Source organism: Hydractinia symbiolongicarpus, chromosome 11 (assembly GCF_029227915.1).
Source record: "Hydractinia symbiolongicarpus strain clone_291-10 chromosome 11, HSymV2.1, whole genome shotgun sequence".
NCBI lineage: Eukaryota > Metazoa > Cnidaria > Hydrozoa > Anthoathecata > Hydractiniidae > Hydractinia > Hydractinia symbiolongicarpus.
This window is the reverse complement of record NC_079885.1, coordinates 7,434,999-7,456,473: the sequence shown is the minus strand read 5'-3', so window position 1 is coordinate 7,456,473 and position 21,475 is coordinate 7,434,999. Positions and strand designations below refer to the sequence as shown.

At 33.6% G+C, this 21,475-nt stretch overlaps 2 protein-coding genes across 3 annotated transcripts; one reads left to right on the top strand and one right to left on the bottom strand.

The window, feature by feature from the left end:
• The first annotated feature begins 805 nt into the window (after nt 1-805).
• LOC130613392 (leucine-rich repeat-containing protein 15-like) lies at nt 806-2,086 on the top strand. The gene is made up of 4 exons (XM_057434744.1): nt 806-1,507; nt 1,549-1,607; nt 1,726-1,837; nt 2,003-2,086. The coding sequence occupies exons 1-4, from the start codon at nt 806-808 to the stop codon at nt 2,084-2,086; spliced, it is 957 nt and encodes a 318-aa protein (XP_057290727.1).
• A 2,324-nt stretch (nt 2,087-4,410) lies between these two features.
• Nucleotides 4,411-21,240, bottom strand: LOC130614763 (enhancer of filamentation 1-like). 2 transcript variants are annotated; one of them, XM_057436212.1, is made up of 3 exons: nt 20,304-21,240; nt 8,271-9,824; nt 4,411-7,412 (listed from the first exon to the last, which is right to left on the bottom strand). In XM_057436212.1, exons 1-3 carry the CDS (start codon nt 20,304-20,306, stop codon nt 5,715-5,717), a joined length of 3,255 nt encoding a protein of 1,084 aa, XP_057292195.1. In that variant the 5' UTR covers nt 20,307-21,240; the 3' UTR covers nt 4,411-5,714. The 2 variants fall into 2 exon arrangements, with proteins under 2 accessions (XP_057292195.1, XP_057292194.1); XM_057436211.1 differs by lacking the exon at nt 20,304-21,240 and adding an exon at nt 10,383-11,072.
• Between the last annotated feature and the right edge of the window lie 235 nt (nt 21,241-21,475).

Sequence of the window (21,475 nt, the reverse complement as noted above, 5' to 3'; positions counted from 1 at the left end):
ATAGAGACGATATATATTTATATGCATCTATTGAGATCAGGTGGTAAAATGCTTTGGACGAACTAAAAAGTTGAAAAAATTTGACTTAGTTGCGACGAAATAATTTTCAGTCCAATTGGTGTTTAAAAATATTAAGCTTGATGGTTTCTTTATCAATAGCTTTTCTTGTCATAGCAGTTTAACAGCATTTGAGGGAAAAATTATTTTAAACTATTAATGAAATTACACTGATACAAGATAATGACGAAACAACAGTGCACAAAAGCATATTTCCGAAGAATGTTAATAAAAGCTTTCAAACTTAACCAGATCCTCTCACGATACTCCGTGTAACTTAGGACACTATTTTTCTTTAACTGACTCCAACATTCACTTTTACCGTTCTTATTATGCAAACCTTCCTGTTCGAAAGGTTGTATTGTGACAAATAGGATATATGTAATGTGCTTTCATAAATGTGAAACATCTTTCTAACACCTTTGAAGGAAATAAGACATGCATGTATAAATCAAGGGATTGTTTAGTTATTAATGTTTTCATACTGAAGGATGAATTATATAAAGCAAAAACTGGTGAAAAAAGATTTTTGTTTGTCGACGTAATAAAAAAGCTTTGTTTTAATTTTTGTATTTCTTGACAGAGATTATTCTAACTTATAAACGGATTTGCATAATATAGAGATGGAAAGACCAAGAATATTCATTTGGAGTATATCGACATCAGAAGAAAAAGAATATTCATTAGAATCGCATAGACATCAGAAGAAGATAAATTAAAAAGTTTTATAAATAATTCAACAGTAGCAATGTTAACATTGCATATATTGTCATTTGTCGTTGCACAACTTCTTTCCAACCAAGTACAATCATGTCCATTGGCTTGTTTCTGTTATGGGAGAAGAGTTCACTGCGGGAAGAAGGTATCATTAACAAAATCTGATTTAGAAAGAATTGGACAGACCATATCAAGAAATATCACAACGTTCGTATTGGAAAACTATAACGAAGATACTATTATCCTGAAATCATTTCCCGTTTTACCCACAGTAAAAGAATTTATTATAGAAAACAGCAATTTGTCTGAAATACCTAAAAACCTGTATACTAAGATGCCATTGCTGACTTTTTTTGGCTCGAGAAATAACAAAATTAATATTCTGAAGAAAGAGCAATTTCTAGGTTTTAGCAAATTAGTTAATATAACTATACAAGGCGAGTTAAAGATTATTGAAGGCGGTGCTTTCTCCCAGCTACCAAACTTGAAGAAGCTAGAACTATCCAAAAATAAACTTACAGTATTAACCTCTAGATCATTTTCGAATCTCGAAAATTTAGAATTTCTCTATCTTCGTCAAAACCACATATCAACAATCCAAGATTCTGCATTTTTTAATCTGAAAAAACTAACTGTATTGAATTTGTTTGGAAATAAAATAAAACATATATCAACAAGAACATTTGATGGTTCCACAAAATTACAGCATCTCCAATTGGCAGGAAATCCTTTGGTATGCAACTGCGCATTGTAAAAAATATTAAAAAATCTTAGAAACGTAGACAAGAATATAAGATTATCAGGGCGTTGCCATTTTCCAGAAAGGGCGTATGGTGTGAAGATCAGGAACTTTAACGCTACTGAGAGTCAATGCGCAATCTGTGATTTAACTTCTCCCTGTTTAAACAATGCTCAATGTGTTTCACGCAATAGCACCCAATTTTATTGTAGCTGCACAAAAGAGTATGTTGGTGAGAAATGTCAAACGAAGATAGGTACAATGTCAATCAATGGAAAGTCCAAAGTTATAATACCATTAGTTGGATCATTTTTAGCACTACTGGTCAGTATTATAATTGTTGTTTTCATTTGCTGGTATATACGTCGTAACACAAATAAATAAAATCATCGATCAATTTTGGAAATTGTGAAGCACGTTTTCCACTCAAATTAAACCAAGGAAATAGTATATTTCTACATCCCATGCGGTTCCTTCACTATTTTCCAGCAACGAATCTTTGGTAACACGGAGAGACTTCGAAAGCAAAACGATGACAGTTGTTTTAGCGTGTATTTTGCAAAATTATTATGACAGATAAAAGTTTTATACATATTCAATTTATGCTCTAAATACTAATACACGCTTTTTATTTTATAAGAATACATTATAACATATAAATATGAGAATAACATCCAGCCAGGCCTGAATTTTCATGTTTTTATAAAAATGTGTATTTCTGAATAAGTACAGCCACGAAGTAGTATAGAATATTCCAAATCAACGCATAATTTAGATGCGTCAGTTATGATGCTGTACTTCAGCTTAGTTTCTGATACTTTTCAAACTGTGATCATTGGGCGCGCGCAGCAGTAGAAAAGTCGTCAGAAAACAAAGATAAATATCTTCTAAAGAGAGAGCTGCTGCTTTGAAGACAGACATATATTAGAGTCTTTAATGAGGACCAAATATAAATGATAATAATCTCATATCAATTCATACGCTTTGTATTACTAAACGACTTATTTGAATTATCTAGCTAGACTATTTGGCTACTGTAGTGTATCACTTTGTAATCCCATCGCACATTGTAATACAATTTGTCGCACTTTGCAATGCCATTGCAAATTTTAACCCATTTTTTGTTATTTAAGCAGGTAAACTAAAGTCACCAAATGTTCAGCGCCATTGGGGTAAACCCATCCTAACGCCTTTCTTCTTTCTGATTATATACCTTCGTTACATTAATGATAATACAATGCGTAATTCACTAGTTGCAATACTTTCGTGAATTTTTACACAAGGATATAGCAAAAAAAAACTACATTGTTTGCGAAGTTTCGGATGTTCACACACCCATTCTTAAACAATCAATAATGTAAAAATATTGTGTTAAATGTATACAAAGTGTAACAGTAAGCATAGTTACAAATTAAATACCTAATTGTACAAATACAATGGAGCCGATCTGACTTTGTTAATTTCTGTTCGTTATTAGCAATGCAACGCTCGATTTGTTCAAAGCTGATTTATATTTATTATGTGCAAAAAGATGGAGAATTTCGTTTAATTAAGGCGGACGCAAATGCATGAACATTTTCATCGAAATCGAGTTACTTTTGTGTAATGAGTTTTTTTGGTTAAATCGAATGTTGCATTTGTATTAACTACACGCTTTGGGAGCTGTCTACGAAAAACATGCAAAAATTCAAAAAATTATAAGCTTACTCACTCGATTATTCTGATGGCTATAGAGACTCCAGCATATGAATGTCTGTTTGTGGATCATAAGGAATGGTTAATGACTCTGGCAACGGATATTCAAGACAGATCATTTCAGCTTCCTGCTGACGACAAATATTCTAATGGTGAAACTACACTTCACGTATTTCATGAAGATAATGCGTTCGCTCTTAAAAGATTTATGATAAAGCAATTGTATCAGCAAGGTTTTATCGCCGAAAAGAGCGCAAAGAATAAAACTATTTAAAGTTTAGTAGATGAAGAGTCTTTTTTAACCGCTATTAATCTGGATTCAAAACATGTGGTAGATGGAATTTTTACTTTTCTTCTTACACTATGCTAATGAAAAGCCCAAATTCAACCAACGTTTATCGTCCAGCATTCTTTGCCGATACAATCTTAAGCGATGGAGAAATAGCTGAAACATAATGGCGCGAACATCAAGCCAATGATTTGCTTAATACATTATACGTCTAACTTTATCTCTTATGTTTTTCGCACTCAAGCAGGGACAAAAAAAAATTATGGAATGAAATAACAGCGGATATGTTAGAGTGGTAGCGAATTCGGCTTGTAATCATAAGATTCTAGGTCTGGTGCAGTTTAAATGTGGTGTTGTCAGCCCATTTGGTGCCGTCTACTGACCGCTAACCGGCTTGTGTAGCAGGCAAGTTTGTGTGCAATGCTATACGTATCTCATTTTCATCATCATACCTAATTATTTACTAGAGAAATGTGTATATTAAAAACGGATAAACTAAGTGTCATATTTGAAAACATCATATGATTCAAAGTCCAAAATATGGAAAAGATTTACCCTTTTTTTGTTCAAAGTAAGCGAAATTTTTAATTCAACACACGAAACAAATGAATCATGGAGGTCCGTTTAAAAACATTCCAATTAGTTAGATCTGATAAATCGGAAACAAACTCTTCGCTTTGATAAATTTAATCCTGCTACCTCTATTGCCAGTCACATAATTAGAAGAAAAAAATAACTTCTCCGGATGTTGTTATTTTGGCATTCCAGACATTTTTCATTACTTTGGCGGTTAATTTGCAGAGATTATTTAAAAAATATAAGTGGGTACGTCGAATAAAAATATTCCGATGCTCTCATGCTTATTTTGTAAAAAAAATCCTTCAAAAGGAAATTGCAATAAAAAAATTCATGATAAAATTGTTGATACATTTTTTCATACATGTTTTACATATGATCAGCTAAAAAAGAGAATAAATTACCACAAAAATAGATGAAACGTAATAAAAATTACAATCTAACTCTAAAGACGTATAAGCAGAGAAAGAATGACCAACAACTCTCGAATTGGCAATGTACCGGGAGAAAACACGTCACAGCAAAACAAAAAGAATATGTTGCAAAGTTTGGCTGATTATTTTGACAGGGTTGGTACAGATTTTGTTACCCAGTCTAGTCACTTCCTACATGACTATAACAGTAATTCTACCACAGCTTAATCTACCATTATTGTTTTTAACAGAAGATATAGTATATACATTTCATGGTTTGTGTGCTTACCAATCATGCGTGAAAAAAGATGCGCCGCAGTTTTCACTTGTGTAAATACTAAAATATAAAAATGTTGTCAAATTTTTGACTGTTTGTACAAAACTATAGAATTTCTCTGAACACAAAAAATACAGTCAGTTAGATCAATTTTTTTGCCAACCTCTTTTTTAAAAAAAAATCCTGGCTAAAGGTGCGATTAGGACGAAAATTATGAAAGAAAACCTAGAAGAAAAAAAAAAAAGAAATAAAAAAGCGACAAGCAACAACGTTACGATACGTCACATGCATAAATTAATTGATGACATACATTAATATTCTCTGAACCGCGAAAGTTTACGCCCGTTAAATACTGATAAATTCGTACCAGCTGTCTAGTCATGAGAAGGATAAAAAACACTTAAGCCTAACAAAAGAAATTCATAGCAGATACACATTAGATGTGAAAATGGATAAATGACTAAATATAAATAAAAATAAAAAAATATATCAATTATCAAATAACAAAAAAAAAACGGCAAACAGAACAAACAATGACGAGCGATTATTACCAAAAAACAACTTAACAGTGAAAACTTTTCTCTATTCCATTCTTTAATTCTGCTTTAATTATATGTGGACGTTTGTTTACATCAGTTCAACGAAGCGGATAACCGCATACAAATCTTTGCCAATATATGAAAAAAAAGTGTAGATTCGTGGCCTGTTTGTCTTCATAAAAGTATTAGATTCTACTAAAAGTTTCTTTCAATTTTAAAGTGAGACCTTTTAAGGTTCGCGTGACCATAAGATGTCGAAATACATAGATAAATATTAAATACTGCTGCACGACACCGGGAGGCAAAGGTATATCCCTAGACCGCTCATTCGGTGTGACCACGCTAGGGATCGTGTCGTAAACGTTGCCTTGGTCAGTCAGTTGTTGCTAATCATCGAGACAGCGATAAAGTGCTATGAATTTAAGGCTCTTCTGCATTCACTGTGTAGTATACGAACTGCATCGCCAAGTGCTAGTACAGAACTGATCATTTCCATCATGGCACTTGGTTCAGGATATTCTAAAGCAGCCGTCTTAGTAGATGCGACCACGCCCCGTATGCATACAGTCAAATGGGCGGAGCCATTTTTAAGTTTCATTTTTATTTCTGGATTTTTCAGTCTGCCCAGTATTTCTTGTCCACCGTGCACAACCTTGTGTGCTGTAAGTATAATAAATTTCGAGTGCGACACAAAGACAACGGGCTCGTCACGATTCTCCACCGCTTCAGTTAAATTTTTCATCGACTCCCTCAACAACATGACTTGCGATTCGACTTGCCGACAAAAGAACTCCAACGACTCGATGTCGCGATGATCTAATGGAGACAGCGGAGGCGACTTCGGACCAGTATCTTCATATGCGAACGCGTTTTTCAACCTATCGTCCCATGGCAACGAAGCGGAGCGCGTGTGGAGCGGCGTCAAAACTGGCGATAATATGTTTGAGTCCGATGGGTAATTTCTCCCGAATTGTTCCGTATTAGTCTGTTTAATTTCGATATTTTCCTCTGGTATGCTAGCTCCTACTGACGAGGAGCTGGACATAGACTCAGTCGTGCGGAGCGGGCTGTATGCTGCCGCAGAATTTCGATCCAGGAGAATGGGACAGCTACCACCCCACATTGTTTTTTGTCCATCTGCGTAGGAGGGTGTAGCTGGATCTGACGCGTATTTTTTCTGCCGAGAATTTTCGGGAACGTAATCAGTAACAAGTCGTTCTATATGACCGATACCGCGATTTGCCAACGAGAAACGCGGCGACTCGGGTGGGTCTATTACTCCAGCCAGAGATCTTCGTTGGTTCGGTAATGTTGGTTTCGGTGGCAAGCGCGGAACAGGACGTTGCAATGTTGCTGTGCCAGTGTCTCGAGCTTGTTGTCTTCGCCCAGCTGTTTCTTTACGTAAATCCTCCAACGACGGTACACGCTGCTCAGAAACGTTCGGCTTTAAGGACGATGTTCTCGAGTCTGTTGACAAGGCACCGATTTGCTTGGTTATGGCTTCAACAGGGGAGGGTACGAATAGCTCATTCAGATTGTTCTGCACTGACAAACTGAAACCACGACACTGATCAGGAATGCGTTGTGATAAAATCATAATGGCGTTTAAAGTCGCGAAGAACTTTTCGTTTGAACTTTGTCGAATGTCTGGCACTGACCAGTTATTAGTATCTAAGTGCATCAGACAAATTTTGACCTTGTAATACGATTCTAACAACGGCTCCACCTCACCAATTAACTTATCCATTAAAATTTCTCCGTTTATATTTTTCGTTGTGTTGACAAGTGTTCCCAGTCCGAATTCTGTCAACAAACGAAGGGCCGTTTTTAATTTTCCTGAAAAATCGCGTATTGGCTGTATGGTCGTTTTTAACACCGAAATATCGAGCCAGTTTTCCCTACAATAAGCTATGAGCGTGGTAACACAAGTATCGACAGCTAAATGAAGTTTAGAAAGTCTGTCCGCCGCTTCATTGGTTGTCATTTGAAGCTCCTTTACGGCTTCAAAGTTGATTTGGTCCAATATCGACTTTTTCTGTTCACCGCTAAATCGCTTCTTTGCCGCATCACCGGGGGAAACTGGAGGACTGAGCTCCTTTGCAGATACTCCCTATAAACAAAGAATACGTTAATACTCAAAGATCAGTTCCATTCGAATAAACCACGAAATATTCACAATTTTGCGGAATACACATAGAAATACAAATTTATGAATGATTAAAAATCAGAAATTTGCGGAATTAAATTTCGCGCCCCTTAAATTTGCTGCTAAGTATGTAGCACTAACACTTCCGGTTAATTTGAAAAGATCGTATAAGAATGACTTTTACTTAGAACAAACATATTATTTCTCATTTGGTATCTGTAACAATGTAGCTATTGGTAAAGTTTGAATACGTACTCCTTAACAGGTCTACAAATATGATAATATTAACAATTTTCGTGCGACATGATGTAATTTATACAACATAATCAAATTAAACGCTCAAGTTTTTTAAATTTGAATTTTAAGAGTTTTTTTTAAGCATTTTAAAGAGATCTGTGAAACATGTTAAGCCCTATCACAAATTACTACTTTGCACTATTTCACTGCATAAAGCGAGCGTGTACGTCCTCTGTAATGTGACATTGACTTTTGCCTTGATATTAAAAAATGAGAAATACCTCTTTTTAGTTACCACAACCAATAAAAGACTTCATCTATATTATAATACCCGTATATGTCGGCCCATCGTCTGTCATGCAAAATGGTAACCGCAGTAGCGAGGCACACGAAATGCGGTAAATAGACGAAACCGTGGATAAATTCATGGGTTACGGACAGTTTTAAATAAATTACTTCGTTTTTTTAGGAAAATGTCTGGTCTTAGGGGTTAAACATCTCCTTCATTTTCTTTTCAAAGCCCTGATTTTATATTGATTGTATAACTAAACAGTTACACCATCAAAACAACAAATACACAATTACCTGAGTGTGGGCGCGCAATAAATCCTTGGGCGGCTCTTTGCTCCATATATCATGATAATCCACGTAGTCGTCTTCGAGTGAACCAACTGGCAGAAATGTATCGTTCTGACGATTTCCTTTGCGATGATTACTGTACGCTGGCGTCACATCAGCCATCACGTCGTTCAGGTTGTGAGAGGACGGAACATCGTAAATCTCGTCTCTCGAAATAGTGTTATTTTTCGGTGTATCGTATATCTCCTTATTCACCTCTACGTTGGAGGGTGGTGGAACATCGTAAATCTCCGGCGTCTGCATTAAACTATTTCCGTCCTGCGGCGTCGAGCTTCTGACGTCGATCGATTTCGGGGAGTCGTACACATCGTCGAGCAACTTGCGCTCCAGCACGGGTGTGCTAGGCGAAGACCTGTTCAGAGCTGTTGTTGGAATGTCGTATATTTCTTGTAAACGAGTACTTCGGGCGGGCTGAGCATTTCTAGGGCTAAAACCTTTTGGGAGTGTCTGCGAATTAGGTGGCATTGGTTTATTGGCAGGTGTTGGCCTTTTTAGAGTATTCGAGACGGGCACGTCGTAAACCTCCTGAAATACAGTCTTGAAACCGTCTTTATTGACTTTTGGTGCATCGTACGGTTCGGTTGCTGACATTGCGGAGAGCGAAGTGGTGTTACCGCCAACTGAATTGGGAGTGTCATATATTTCTGCAGATGCTCTTTTTGGCACATCGTAGAGCTCCTGAGACTGCCGCTTGTGTTGTACGAAGCTAGCAGGGGAGTTCATACTGTTTCGCGGTGTTGAGTTTTTGCTGTTTAGCGGAGAACGCTTGATCGTGTTGACGTTGGTGTCAGCGTTAAAAGGAGAGTCGTATATCTCTCCCATTAGTTTCTCCATATCCAGCACACTACCGGTCTTATTGGGGACGTCGTATAGTTCCTGGTTATCCGGACTTAATAAGCTTTGCTGAGCAGCAATGCTTGATTGAGTGGGTACATTGTAAAGTGTTTGCGTTGTGCTCGTCGTTTCGCTTGACTTTGGTACGTCGTAAATCTCTTGCGCGCTGGCCGGTCTTGGAAAGTCGTAAATTTCCTGCACAGGGCTCGTAGTATTTTTCGGCTTATCGTAAAGTTCTTCGTTTGACTGAGCCTTTGGTACGTCGTACACTTCTCCTAAGACGTTTTTATCATTTTTGTAAGGTATATCAAACATATCCTTTATGCTTAAAGGAGAGTGGATGCTAGTGGTCGCTTTAACTGGCGCGGGAAGTACGTCATAATTATGTCCACCGCCATCGGCAAAATCAACGCCGTCAGAAAATTCATCAGTTTCATACGAACTCCGTTTTTTACTGTCTTTTTCAAACTCGTCCAACTCTACAGGAGGGATGACCTTTACCCTGTTTCCAGGCACGATACCTTGCCTGCCGTGAAGAAGACATAACCACCACCCAACCAGCCCGTCGACATCTTGCTCGATCACTGTCACAATATCGCCCTTTCGAAAGCTTAACTCATCGGGAGCATCAGCTAGATTGTCGTATAAAGCCTTCGCTAACAAAGTCTAAACAAAAGATTGAAAATATGAGATAACACACTCACAACAAATAGGTTGCTAGTATTAAAGTTTCCCCGAAATATGTAATGACAATCATTTATGTCATCAGACATATCTGACCAAAGTTTTTGGATATATTAAGATGATAAGAAAGATTTAAAGATGGCCCAAATAATTCGTCGGTTTAGATTATTTCTTTGACCTAACTGACGAAATATTGACCAATAGTAAGTAACTATAGGCAGCCACTGGAGCAACGGACGTATGTATCAGGTCGGCAACCGGTCAACTTGACAATCCCCATAAAAGATCAAAACTATTCTTATGCTTAGCGCCAAACGCTGACATATACTAGTCGGGATTCGAACACACGTCCTCCCCAGCGGGGCTACAAAAGTCATGGTGGATACGACGCTACGTATAAAGCCACGTAAAACTTAGCTCCCAAACTTGTTTTATTTCATATTGACGTCATCTCACAGTATTTATTACTAAGCGTAAATTAAAACACGTTCATATAATATAACGAAAGAAAAAAACACAATGTTTATCGCCTATACCAACCTGTATTTCGTGACCATTTAACTCCAGATCAGAACATTGTATCGCACTATTATTATTATTGGAAGTTTTAATGATGTTTTGTTCGTTGATAATATTTTTCCGTTCTTTTTCTTTCTTCAGAGATTTCTCTCGTTTCTTAGTGTGCCAACCCATTGGAATGAGTTATGTAGTTAATGTCCTTGTTTTTATTTTTTTATGTTATACTATAAAACTATTAAATCGTGAAAAGAACTTTAAAACATCAATAACCGTAGCTGAGTGACTAACATTCTCAGCAAATACCAAAATTAAGACCGAAGAAAAATTTAACGGTTATTAACGACAACATTACAATAACAAAAACTATAACGACGACAACAAAGTAACGACGACAACAAAGTAACGACGACAACAAAGAAACGACGGTACATTAACGACAGTAACGACGACGACAACAAACGACGGAAAATAAGAACGACAGCAACATAAACGATGACAAAAACAGCAACGACGAAGATGGTAAAACGACGACGAAGATGAAAAAACGACGACGAAACGACATCAACAACAACGACCGACGTAACAAACGCAAAAACCACATCACATTAATCAGTAAAAATTTCTACAAATGTTTGAAACTTGAGTAACATTATCATCACACACAAACAATCAAACAAAAATCATTACAGCTATCAAGACACGCTCGTCACTGGCCACTGGTATGTGAACAGATCGCAAATCGAATTGCATACTACTTTTGTCTCCTTTATCTGTAAAAGCTTAACGTGTTATTAACAAAACTTTTACACATTTCCTCTCGTACATCTGAAAGCAAGCTTGATAACATAGAAAAGCCAGATTTTTTCTATTAAGGAATTTTAATTAATAAAAGCATGAGCTCATTAAACCGTCATTTAGAATGATTAGCCGATTAAAATAGTCCGACGAAGTTGACAAAGAAAGCCGACATGAACATGTAAACATAAAGATTAAATCACAGCGAAAAAATTAAAACACGAAATAATAAAAATAGAACACAAAATAATACATTAAAACATGAAATAATAAGATTTAAAAAAAATAAAAAAATTGTACAGAAATGTTATTTCACAATATGTATTTCAGTCAAAAACAAAATCATGACATCACAATGTCTTTTCACTGTATGCATTTTAGCCTGTACAAATCAGGTCGCTTAAAAGCCACGTAATGGTGCACTCTAAAGTTTAAAAATACACACCATCTCAACGAACGATGACAAACTATATGAACAGTAAGCTAATATACATAACACCAAGTTGTCAAGTACACGAGAAAATGCTACATGGTAGCGAGCTATACTTCCTCGTATATAACTCGATGTGCTTGTCTTTTGAAACATTACTCAAACTTATCTCGATCTAAAACCGTGTAAGTGAAAGTGAAAACAATGAAGTAAACCAAGAAAAATAAATCAATCATTTGTTCTTCACAAACTCACAAAAATAGCAACAGAAAGACGTCTATAGGAAATCCCTTCTAAGATAAACGGTCAAAAATCCAATGCCTTATGACCTGACCTATACAATTTTCAAATCAGTCCCCCCCCTCATAGGACCACGCCCTGTAAACAAAGATAATAAAAAATACAATAATTGTCGCCACAATAGCCACGTAACATACGCATATAAATTGAACAGAAATAATTAACACTCCAATAAAAGTGAGCATTTTAAGCTCGTCTTAACAGCAACTAAAATGTTCACTTTTTTTATTTATAAATCAACTGCATTGAAATGCAGGGTTTTTTTATCGACATGATTCGTGGCATCGCACTTTTACGCGACATAATAAACACATGAATTCATACACGCACACAAAAAGAAGTTTAGCTGAGTCTCACAAAAAACCAACAACTTTATAAACAGCTCGAATATAATGAATCCTTTTCGGGAGTGGTGAATTTATTTTCATAATAAAGGAAATTGTATTTAATTGTAACTAATTAGGATGCTAATTGCGAAGATTTGTCCAGAGAGATGAATAATAACACCAGGCTAAATTCGTCAGACAATCCATTGTTACCAGATTTAACTCTTCAATATTGATAACGACCAACTGGAGTGCGGTAATCCTACCAACTACCGCCACCAAGAACCTCACCAAAATAGATGAATTCTCACGCTGCGTTCGTCTTTCATCCTCACGCATAATGAAATACCAGTTATTACCAACAGACGTAATTAGCATAATCGATATGTAGTTAAGAAATTCCAAGTTAACCACATCAAGAGCGGAACAAACAAACAGAAAAATTGAGAGTAACAATTAGGATGGCGGAGAAAAAAAAGAAAATAATTTTCACGACAAAATTAATAAAAAATGTTGAAAAAACACAAACAACGAAAACCAAACAGACAAACAATAACATACATAAAAAACTCAACATTCAAAACGGGAATAAAATTCACACAAATGGTCACACGCAGAGCGCAGAGCAACTATAGAAACACCACTAACAACAATGACAAACGTCTGACTTCTTCAGTGCGTAAATAAACATTAAATTCTTTCATTAAATACGTTGACATCACCGCCAATGTCTATAAATGTAGCACTTAATAATATATAAATCGAACGGAAATTACTACAAACTGAAAGAATTATTTTATACAATTCGAGATGACATCACTGAAACACACACACCTCGCGTTGGTTGCACAAACAAACAGAAGTGAGAATTATACAGATAAAAAATGGCATGTTGAAATTCAATTATTACAATACTTCGTGACGACACCAAATTCCATTTTAAGATAACAAACTTTTACGTGTGATACGTATCCACGTCTTATCACTAATGACAACCATTGTTGACATTACAAAACACGCTCCATCGTAGTTGTTACATCACTCCTCACCATAGATATTACAATTTGCGATTTGTTAGAAAAATCAAGGAATCCAGGCAACGCCGGTATAAACTCAAAAAAAAAGGCGCGCAAACGAAGAGCCTACTATAAAAACCCTTGAAAAGTTCATTTTAAATTTAAAACCTCTTCAACCACTACAGCGTATCTATAATGTTCTTTCCATAAAAGGATAAAGGAAGAAATATAGAACAAAAAAGGATATTGAAAAGCAAAGAATAAAATAATAACAAACATCACACAAAAATGAATGAAACTTGAAATTTTTTTGCAAGATCGACGCTAACCACAGTTGGAAAGTGAAACTTGCAAACTTGATACACACAGATAAGCCTTTAAAAAAACGTAATTCATGTGAAAGAAAAATTGTAATGCCAAAATAAAGTTTCAACACAAACATATAGCTTACAAAGGGATAATCTCATCAAATATTATAAACCCATCATGCTTCTGGCAGTATACGATACACAAACCAATCATGTAAAATTTTCTGCCAATCTGTGAGACACATGTCGAAAAAAAAATGAAAGAAAAAAAAAAGAACAATTTCAAGGATAATTTAAATTTATAACATGTTAAAAAAAATTAAAACAAAAAAGTGTGTATTAGAACGAAACAATTTTAAAAAGATTACAGCAGATTTCCACGAGCCATTTCCTACTATAACATATAACAGCCATTTTGAAAGCCTCCTTTCCTTGGCGCAAAAAACGTTTTGATGAAGAGTATACGCATTTTCTACTAACATAAAAAATTCACAACAGTAGAAAATTGTAATCCATAAAAAAGTAAAGATTTGTATAAATTTTTTAATATCTCCCACAAACCATAATTATCGAGGAGCATGCATGTGCAATACACAATGAAACAGACCTTCGCCAAATTCATTAACGAATCGCACTTTTTTTATGACGGTTTCAAAAAAAATGTCTGCAATCCTCGTCGAGCAATTCAAAATATTCACTAGGTAACCAACCTTTTAAAGCTTCATAAATCTTATTAAAGTTTGCCTCGTTTTAAAAACGAGGCTAGTATTTTTACAAATTGAAATAATAAAAGGCTTCGACCACAAGAGTATGCGACAAAGATTGCACTGCCTGGCAACAAATAGAGTTGAAAATTTACAAAAAGAACGCTTTTGAAAGTATCTATCCAATGCGGTTTTATTACTAAAAATTCAAAATGCGTCGAAATAATAAATTCAAAGACGTACACTTTTTTATTATAAGAACCACAAGGTTTGACTTAAAGTCTTTTTATTTTTCAAAGATGTTCAGCCTAATATTATCCTCACTTTGTTCTGATACTTTTGAGCATTTTTTTAATTTATGTTGCAGTACATTAGGCCCCAAAATATGTGGGGTGAAATTGATACTTCAAAATTTCTGTCTTAAAGATATTCCCCATGTTTTTGTGTCCTTTCAAGAAAAAAAAAACGGTAAAGGAGTTTATGTTGCAGCGACCAAACTACACACAAACACAACTATAAATACTAACAACACTAAATTAAAAAAAAAAATTAGATCGTGTTCAACTTCTACACAATCAACTTTTTTTTCACACAAAACCAAAACATTTGTCCTTACTACACCACCTTCCATTTTTAACAATAGCCTTCAAATTTAATTTCATCAAAGTAGCCATCAACCATCGTTACGGAAAAAAAAACACGTAAATACAACCCCAGCTAGATTTGGCATCTTATAAAAGGACAGTACGCCTTCTCGAACTTCAAAAAATCACTCCATTGTCACTTCTCTTTTGATTCACATGAAATTGACCAGGTGTTAATGAAAGCCCTATGCAAACAATCAATGGAGTTATAAAAACATTTATTTTTTATAAACACTCAACAGCTTTATAAAGAAAAGCTTTATTTTTTATGCATAATAGATTTAAAGACGCAGAAAAAATTTAAATGTTTATGACACCAGTAGCTTAGTCAGAATCACCTTGTAATACGAATTTTGTAATCCCTTTCAATGTTTACTTTCCATTATAAACTGAGACAGCTAGTCACAATCAATATATACACAAAACCACAAAAAGGAATATTTTTATAGCTTTATACTTATTACAATATGTAGAATATATATTGACATAAGAAAACGTATGGGTAACATTTAAAGCTATTAAACCGTTGTGGAGGGTTTTAAAAAGTCCTCCCTAGCGATAACAAAAGATTTTTTTATATAAGAACAACGAGACTGTGAATCGCTGGAATATAAGTACATATTAACAACAATAACAGGGCTGAAATTTTGTTCGTTTTTCTTTTTTTTCCCTAAAAACACTTCGAATAATATCATTTAAACAGAATCTTCCAAGAATCATTTTTTGGGGAGAATTACAAAAAGTTGTAAATAAATAAATTAAAAATAATAATGAAATAATTAAAAAAACGCTCAAAATATAAAAACAGAAAAAGCACAATTTTAGACCGACCATGTGGAAAAATAAGAACACTCTAGGCTGAATCCCAGTTTCGTGTTTCTTACGAAAAAAATAGAGCTAGTTGCCTAAAAGTGTTAAAAATATAGCTAAACTTATCAACGATATCAATATGGCGTAAGAAATAGATTTTTTAAGTGGTTATGCACCGAAGAACTGGTATATGAAAATTTAATAACCTCTGATGCAATTTCAAATTTTACTAACATTTTCTTACGTTAAACTTAAAAGAACTCTCTAATAATTTCACTCTTTTTTTCTTATTAAACATGAATTATAAAAGAAAGAAAGCAAAATTCACACAAACATGGACAATCAAAACAACGTTGACAGTAGGAAATTCTATTTTGCCCATTCGACATTTCTCACAAACTAGCATGAAATATTTATTCAATGTTAGTATGCTGATAAAGGGGTGGCATAAAATATGTATTATGCATGTCTGAAATAATGACTAGCCTGGAAGTCTTCACGATACGACATACCTGTCACAGGCTAAGGCACAGCATCACAGATAAATTTTACCTTGGACAAAGGTTGTATTCACCCAAGGCAACACATTAGATTTTCTTACTTTCATACAAACAAAGCATAAAAAATTCTGAAATAATAAAATGGATAAGGGCTAAAATTATAGAAAAATCAATATGTAATCTTAATTACAAATAAATCAAATAACATGACAGTTCCTTTTGGCAGTGAGTAGTGGCTACTAAATCACACACAAAGAAATTACGTATCCACTTATCTCTGTTGATTTATGTCAAGGACTCTCTTTCATATTCAGTAAATATAAGTATGGATCCAAATGACACATTATAGTTTACAACACGATAAAGTTTACTAAAAATGCTGAACTATAAGAAACACATATTCCCTGCACTTTCATTTCCTCATAAACTATTATCTCCATGTCTTCTTACATAAACAGATCATATAAAAAAGCCAGCAAGTAACACGAAATTTATTTACACAGGTCATTAACTCATTGAGGGAGATCATTTACAAGTTACAATGTGGAATCAACACATGTGCACACAAAACAAATCCCACATTGGTAACATTTAAAAAAAATTAATTTGTCACAGTGCAGATAAAAAAAACATTTAGAAGCACTAACCTTATCATCGTCAATCATCTTTCACATATGTTGTTGTTCAAATAATTTTGATTTATGTTTTAAAAAAATTATCTTTTTTGTCAACATTCTTTATAAACACAACAAAAAGAAAGAACCATTCTATGATGAATTTCTCATCGTCAAAAAATACCAATTCTATAGCTTTTTTTCATAAACTGGCATACAAAAACCAAGTTGAAGATAATGCATATAGCTACATTTGTGTTGAAGCTAAATCTTTTACACCTCTTCATAATGGTTTAAAACAACATCAATAACAGATCCTGAAATCCGTCATGTTTGTTTTTCAAACACTCCTTCCATAAGTTGCCACAACAATGCGACACTTGCATGGAATTTAAAACTTCCATTTTCTAGCAAATACATGGAATAGTCTGGGTCGTACAAAAAGTATCAACTTTCAAATTTATGAATGCTTACAATTCAGATCTTGGAACAACTGAAATCACATTTGACAATGTTTTGGCTGCAAGCAAAGTACAAATAATGGAAAGTTTAAGTTACATCACATATCAAAAGTCAATAAACTAAATCAATAAATTTTATCAGTAAACGTTTGCAGACTGCAATTCAAGTAGAGACCATAAGCAAACCTTGGATTTTTTAGGCTTTTTGGATAGAATAGCAATATTACAACAAAAGTCTATTAAAAAAAGAAAAAAAAGGGGAGAAAATTTGAGAAAAAGTATAAAAACCTGAACCTACACCGAATAGCATTAGTAATGATAGGTATATATACATATATACAACATGAATTTACAGAAAAATGAATCCATTATTAAATATATCTCGTGTACAATGATACATACTAATCTCATTAAATTGTTTTTTACCTTCATGGTCTTTTATTAATGAAAAGCTTTGTAATTTCAAAAAATAATAACATTTTAACACATTTTATATTTCAAATTTTTTTGATTTTTTTATGGCGGAAAAGAAACTTTACAAACATGGTAACTACAACATTGGATCAATGTAAAGGTATGTTTTCAAAGTAAACCTAGAATAAATAAACAAATCAATCAATACTACAAACATAACAGTAAACTTTGGTAGTGTCAAATATTGCATATCTGAAGGAAATTTAGTAAAATATCAAGCTGCTTAATTCTTGGAGTCCTCCACATGTAAAAAAAGACACATAAACAAACAAAAAACAGCCAATTTAAATAAGCGCTTGCATTTTAACACAAAATCCATTACTTGATTATCCATTAGTTTGAAAATAAAGCTCACCTCTCACTCCCAAATAAAGGTTAACCTCAAAATGTTTATTATTAAACAAAAATACATTCGTTTTACAAATAAGTATGTTACCGCTTGTTTAAAATTTGTTTATTCTTAGTACTCTCTTATAAATAAAAATCAGGCAAAGATATATTTTTTCTTAATTACTAATGTTATGTAAAGTGTAAGTTTAATTTGTGTTTTAAAGTGCTTTAATGATTTGAAAGTGGCATGTAAAAACAATTTTTAGTCAAACTAGTAGAAGAACTCACAGGAATTCACCTGAATAAAAATCCACAGGAATTCGGGAATGTTACTACTTGCAAACCATCCTCTGCTCACAGACAGACAAGGAGCATCATGCTCTTAAACATTTTTCGCATAATATCTACTCTTTCAATAAACAAAATGGAAAACAGACGGTTATTCACTTCTGTGTTTTCAAGGACAGAAAGATATTACTTAATATTAAGAGTTTTTCCACCAATCATCTGTTCTAGGCTGCTTTGCCAAGATAATGTCGATATTTATCTTGTCTATGCATTGTGAACACAGGGTCCACATTGATAGTATACTTAGAAAAGCAAATGTAATGTATACATGCATGGAAGAGAGGTCACAAAAACGATACTTTAATGGGCACTATAGATGCCTAAATTTCCAAGTCAGTCCGAAAACAACTTCAAAATTAATAATATTTTTAATAATTCTTTCTGCATCTTATTCTGCAATCATTCCGGTATAATGTAAACAAAGGAAAACAAAGAAAACATTGGAGCCATCAGATCTCACATTTACTCAACAAGCATGAATTTTAACATCTACTTTTGATTTTGAAAATGACTCTGTAGTGTAAAAAAAATCTATACCTTTCTTCTAGAAATTGGCACCATTGGTCTACACATGATTTCAAAAATATTTTAACTAAGTTCATTGGATATAATGGAAAGAGGAATAAAGGATTGCCAAGTGCCTAGTTGCACCCCATATAAATATTTGAAGCAAGCAGGCAATATCTTTTAGATGATATTTTTAGCTCACGGACAAGCTGAATATACCAACACTGAAAATGTGCTTGGTGCAAGTTTTGCCATTCTTGCTTGATGCATCACACACGGAAAACACTCTACAGTATAGTGCTTGTATTAAATGAAACTCTGGACATAAGCAGAATTTTGCTCAGTAGGACAAAATTTCACGGTCCCTTGGATTTCCTTACAAAATTTAACAACAAAAACTTCACTTATCAGGGACCTAGGATAAGTGTGAAGTGTTAAGGGAAACTATTTTCTTGTTGGACATGAAAAATTTTGAATTAAAATATACACTGCATGGAAAATTACAAAACATTTGAATACATTGCATTGCTAAATATACGCACCATTTGTATAAACTATATCAACTTAAATGACGTTATCATCATTGGAAAAAAGCATCGATACGAAAACTAAACACAGCTAGCACTTAAAAATAACAATTTATCAAATTTGAAATGGCTGGTCATTCCAATATTTTGGCAATCAAAAAATCAAAATATTCAACATAATATAAATGCATCGTAAAAGCAGGAGTCTTTAATTAAACTTTGCAAATTTACAAATGCTTGAATATACTTGTATATATATCTACAATTTTTTACAGTGTAAAAAATCTAGTGACAAGGTTAAAAGGAGAAGTTATAACCCAGAATTTATTTTTTGGTATTTTATAGAACAAAAGTTAACAATGTTGCAATGTTTTTTTTTTGCATGTTAATTGACATTTTTAAAATAACATAATCATTTCTTTTATTTCACTATGTGCCAAGAGCCCAACTGAACAGGCAATCTTTAAATATTCTTTTGTAAGTTTCTTCGACAAGTCTATTTAATTTAAGCCTGAAACCGAGGTTGTTTAATAAGAAATCAATAACATCTGCTTTGCTTTCCATGTGTTTTTTGACAAATAAAGGTTGTTGTAGCGATAGTCACAGATATTTTAAATAATTTATGATTACTTTATTATATGCTAAAAATGCTAAATTGTGATAGCTCGTTTTACTATAAGGTATAAAATCACATCTCTAACAAAATCAAGGTGCATGAGAATGATTGTGCACGTAACATTAAATTAAGTTCGCGATGCACCGCTCACCAGGTGAAAAACTTATGACCAGGTCTGCATACATATAAATACATTTCCACAATTTATTATTCAAAATGACAACAAACTTACCATAATTCAACTCTTTCAATGCTTGTGTTTGGATTTCTGTTCATCCCTATGCATCATATAGTATGCTTGTATTTTATTCTGTCATCAAAAAGTAAAAAAAATAAATTATATATTATGTAACTGTAAAAGCAAAATAAAAAGAACTGAAACTACTTTTGAAGAGAGAACAACACACTGAAAAAAATATCAATAATGAATGAATATAATACACAAATTATTAAAATAATGGTTACTATTTATAATCAGTAATTCAATCAAAGTTAATGTTAGGTTCAACTTTTCATAAATTATTAACACAAAAAAATCAAAACAAAACCATGTACTAGGAACATACATACAGCTTTCAATGAATATCTTCATATAAAAAAAATAAAAAAAATATCTTCATTGTTTACAGGCCTATCATTAAAAAAATAACAGCCGAGCAAGAAATCACTTCCCCAAGGTTACAATAGTTTGAGCTGGGCAAGCAATCTGAATAAATAAAATAAGTTTATAAACACATATTATATCACAGTCTTTTTATCTATTTTATTTTATCTTTTTCTTATATTTTGGTTTCTTTTTGCTGTAAATAATAAGAAGGAAAACATTGATTTCCATGCGGGATGAATTAATATTGCTCAGCCAGAAAAACATTTTTTTGAATTGGAGGAGCAATTAATGGCTCATTTGGTTTCTCCTTTCTCAGAATTAGGCAAGCCTTTGTGTGAGCAAGAGCAATTCCTCTCCCCTTATTGATAGGCCTGCATTTATAGATGGAGGAGTATTTCCTTTAAATCTTGTCTGTATTCTAACACTATGGCCCATATATCTCCTATGCAACACCTTAGTAACCACATTTTAAGACATATATATATGTAATAGATAACTAAATGACTAATAAAACACATTGCAACATTCATACATGCAAGTGAACACATTTTAAAATTCACAAAAAAATTACCCCTGTTTAAAAAATGTATGATACACCTACAAAGCATAAAATTTTTCCAAATTTTTTTTTTAATATACATCTTATAATAAAGTTAGGTGTATTTTAGCATTTACATCCCGAACAAAAGTGATGCCAAAAAGGCTGCAGGCACTTCAGTGTTTTTAATGATGCAGACTTTTTAATGGTCATAACCTGTGGAACACTTGTGGGCAAATTATGCACAAGTTAACTAAGC